Below are 3671 nucleotides of genomic sequence, written 5' to 3' on the forward strand. Positions count from 1 at the left end.
CAGGTTGATGCTGTTTCTCTCTCTCTCTCCCTCCACTGATGCTGCCTGACCAGTTGAGCATCTTCAGTAGTTCCTGCTTATCTTTCAGATATCCAGCCCTGAGGTCGTGTGCGTTGCCCAATGCGACCTCCTGCACACCCGCCATACAATCCAGTCATCAGCCAACTAATTCACTCGTGAATCTGCCGGAGGAGCGGGTGACAGTGGGGTGAAATAGCTCAGCTTCCCATTAAAGACGAGATTCACTGAAGCAGCCATAGCTAGACCGGTTCGCGGGAGAACTATGCTGAAGCGTTGCCACGTTAACACCACAGTAAAGGGTTGCTTTTAACCATGTTGGGGCGACACAGAAAGCAGTTTGTTAGTACACTGGAATATGTAGCAATGGAACATTAGCCTCGGTTGCTGGAGCTAGGGTTGGACCGTTCTGTAGTAACCAGAACTGCCCACATTAAAATCCGGTTACAGTAGCAGTACATTGCAAACCCCACAAGTCAGCTTAGACGGAGCCAAGGTTTACCTGGAATTTACACTGGGGAAGGGCGCCGAGCTCGGTGCAAGGTGATCTCTCTGCCGGGGTGGGGTTTTTTTGTTGGGGGGGGGGGGGAGCATTTTAAATACTGGTTTGGAGATCATCGCCATTCAGCAGAGTTCTCTGAGTCTCTGTGACATCCTGGAGTCTGGACTTGTCCTGGCGGCTGTCACTGCGGTCAGCCTCATCCAGACCACTCACCTTCTTCAGACACAGCACGTTCTGAAAGCTCTTCTTGAAGTTGTCGGACAGGAAGGCGTAGAGGATGGGATTGGCGCAACTATTGGCGTAGGAGAGGATGACCACGAACTCATAGAAGCCCTTCATGGCCAGGGTGGGCTTGACATCCACAGCCAGGGGCAGGAAGTTGAAGATGTAGAAAGGCAGCCAGCAGAAGACAAAGACCGCCACCACGATGGAGACCATCCTGGTGACCTTCTTCTCGGATTTCTTGCGCTTGGAGGATCCCACGCGGATGCCCGAGGCTTTGACCTTGATGATGATCATGAGATAGCAGAGGCAGATGATGGTCAGGGGCAGGAAGAAGCCCAGGACGAAGGTGTAGATGCCAAAGGCGGTGTACCAGGTGGGGTTCTGGCTGGGCCAGGTGATGGTGCAGCTACTCCTGCCATTGCGGGTCTGCACGGCCGAGTAGATCATGATGGGCAGAATGACCAGCAGGGAGATGAACCACACCGCCCCGTTCACCAGCTTGGCCAGCCGAGGCTTGCGCCACTTGGAGGATTTGATGGGGTGGACCACGGCCAGGTAGCGGTCAATGCTCATCACAGTCAGGCAGAAGATGCTGGTGAACTGGTTGATGCCGTCCAGGGTCATCAGCACCCGGCAGGCAGCCTGGCCGAAGGGCCAGTGGGCCAGGGCCGCCTGGGTGGCGAAGAAGGGCAGCGCCACCATAAAGAGCTCATCCGCGATGGCCAGGTTCAGGATGTAGATGTTGGTCACCGTCTTCATCTTGGCGTAGCGGAAGATCACGTAGATGACCAGCGTGTTGCCGCTGAGACCCACCACACACACCACAAAGTAGATGAAGGGCAGGAAGACGCTGCCGCTCATGTCCAGCTCAGTCTGGTTGGTGGGCTTGCTGATGTTCTGGGTGAGATTGGGGTAGATCCCGGTGGAGAGATTTCCCCCCTCCTCCGTCTCAAAGGGCCACTCCGCCGTGGTGCTGAGCGGCGCGGTGAGGTCCAAAGCCATCTTTCTGTGTGTGTGTGTGTGTGTGTTACCCTGGACTGATCCTTCACCCCAGCCTGGGCTCCTGCCTGGGCATTACACCAGGTTAAAGTCCAACAGGTTCATTTGGTAGCATGAGGTGGACATTATAGACAGGACCTGCAGCAAAAAGGTACAAAAAAATGGCTTTACTCAGCATCCACTATCACACACACTTATTTCACCAGTGCAATAAATAATATACTTGTATAAAAATAATGTACTAATATAAAAAGCAATACACTCTTTTTAACAACATCAACAGGCGAATTTGCAGCTAACTGCACTCAGTTTATCAGGTTCTAACCAACAACGTCTATTCCATTTTAAACACATATTGTGATTCTAATTCTCAAAGCCTTCCCGAAAACCGGGACCCCACCGACCTGTGTTCATCCAGTCTTTTTGCTCCAGTTTCGCAGCAGAGGTGTTTAGAAAATGATTGGGGGCACCATTTCTCTATTCAACCCCGGCCGGGTTCAATCCCAGGGTAGGTGGGAGTCAAAGTCAACAAAGCCAAAACTCAGGGTCATCTCGGCGTTGTTTTATTTATTCAATGGTGGGATATGGCTGTCGTTGCCTGGCCAGCATTTATTGCCCATCCCTGGTTGCCCCTTGGAGGGAAGCTGAGAGCATTTCACATTTCCTTAAAAAAAATAAATCTGACAATCTCTAACCCCTGGACAGCAGAAGTGCTACAAGATTCCCAGTGACTGACACAACGAGGGAGGAAATGTAATTATCTCACGGAAAGGTTAGAATCCACGCAAATATCTTTAAATTTATTTTTAAAATGATCAATTCTAGGCAGGGTAAAAAGTCTCGGTAATCCGTCGTAGTTTTTTTTTGAGATTCAAGTTGATTCTCCACACGTAGGAAGGAAGAAAATCTAGGTCCTCCTTTTGCAATGCTTCGAATGTACATTTTAGCTAATGTCACCAGTGTCCATGCACTGGTACAGAGCAGCTTAGACACCTGTGGAATTCACTATTCTTCCCAGATGGATTTTAAAGGTATTCCCGGCGCATCAGTGAGATGTCACATTTTGATAGTAAACCCTGACCCTTGGAAGCTGTGAAATGACCCTCAGGAAAGCAGGGAGACAGGCTGGATTGCTGCATTCACTATCACAGACACCCCCTCGCCTTTACTATTCAGCCCCTTGAGCAGACTCCTTCCATTCTGAACTGACCAGCCCCCTTTTGTTGGGGGGTGGGAGGGGAGGAGGGGGACACACACCTGTAGACGCTTACCTTCCAGGGAGAGGGGGCAGGAAACCTGCAATCCAATCCGTCCCTCTGTTGAGTTTTAGAGAAGCATTGGAACAAGCTACCGTCTGATTTCACACCCAGTCCAAAAGCAGGAGTGGGAGTCTCCGGGGCTATGGAAGTGGCGGAAAGCACCTGTGGTTCCCTTTGCCAGTGGCATCCGAGTGTTTGGAAAGGGCCGGCGAGAGGGTGGGAGAGAGATGCGAGCAGATCCCAGCCAAGCCTGGTCTCAGGGAGAGAGACGCAGCCCAACCTCAGGAATCTCCGCTGCTCTTGCGGAAGGAAGCAGCAGCCTCGACTGGTGCACACACGATGGAGCCAAAGCAGTGAGTGCTGATAGCAATTGATGTTAAATATCTCCGACGTTTCCAACGTATGCTTCCTACGTCAGGCTGAAGGCAGATAGCGAGCGCTTAGATCCCTGCGGGGTTGCATATGTCTGACTGCAGTGACCAGTAACATACAGAGCGGAGGGAGCAGCAGAACTATAGCATTCCCAGCAGAACCAAAGCATTCCCAACAGACTATAGCATTCCCAGCAGAACTATAGCATTCCCAACACAATAGCATTCCCAATAGAACTATAACATTCCCAACAGACTATAGCAGTCCCAGCAGAACTATAGCATTCCCAACAGAAC

At 51.2% G+C, this 3671-nt stretch overlaps 1 protein-coding gene across 2 annotated transcripts; it reads right to left on the minus strand.

Moving 5' to 3' along the window:
• Positions 1-598: 598 nt before the first annotated feature.
• Positions 599-3341, minus strand: LOC144501702 (somatostatin receptor type 2-like). 2 transcript variants are annotated; one of them, XM_078225643.1, is made up of 2 exons: positions 3016-3341; positions 599-1882 (listed from the first exon to the last, which is right to left on the minus strand). In XM_078225643.1, the coding sequence occupies exon 2, from the start codon at positions 1745-1747 to the stop codon at positions 614-616; it is 1134 nt and encodes a 377-aa protein (XP_078081769.1). In that variant the 5' UTR covers positions 1748-1882; positions 3016-3341; the 3' UTR covers positions 599-613. The 2 variants fall into 2 exon arrangements, with proteins under 2 accessions (XP_078081769.1, XP_078081770.1); XM_078225644.1 differs by lacking the exon at positions 3016-3341 and adding an exon at positions 2149-2168.
• Between the last annotated feature and the right edge of the window lie 330 nt (positions 3342-3671).

The sequence above is a fragment of the Mustelus asterias genome, chromosome 12 (assembly GCF_964213995.1).
Source record: "Mustelus asterias chromosome 12, sMusAst1.hap1.1, whole genome shotgun sequence".
Classification (NCBI taxonomy): Eukaryota; Metazoa; Chordata; class Chondrichthyes; order Carcharhiniformes; family Triakidae; genus Mustelus; species Mustelus asterias.

Coding starts and splice junctions, on each gene's coding strand:
- LOC144501702 (XM_078225643.1), bottom strand. CDS start 1,747: ATGGCTTTGGACCTCACCGCGCCGCTCAGCACCACGGCGGAGTGGCCC.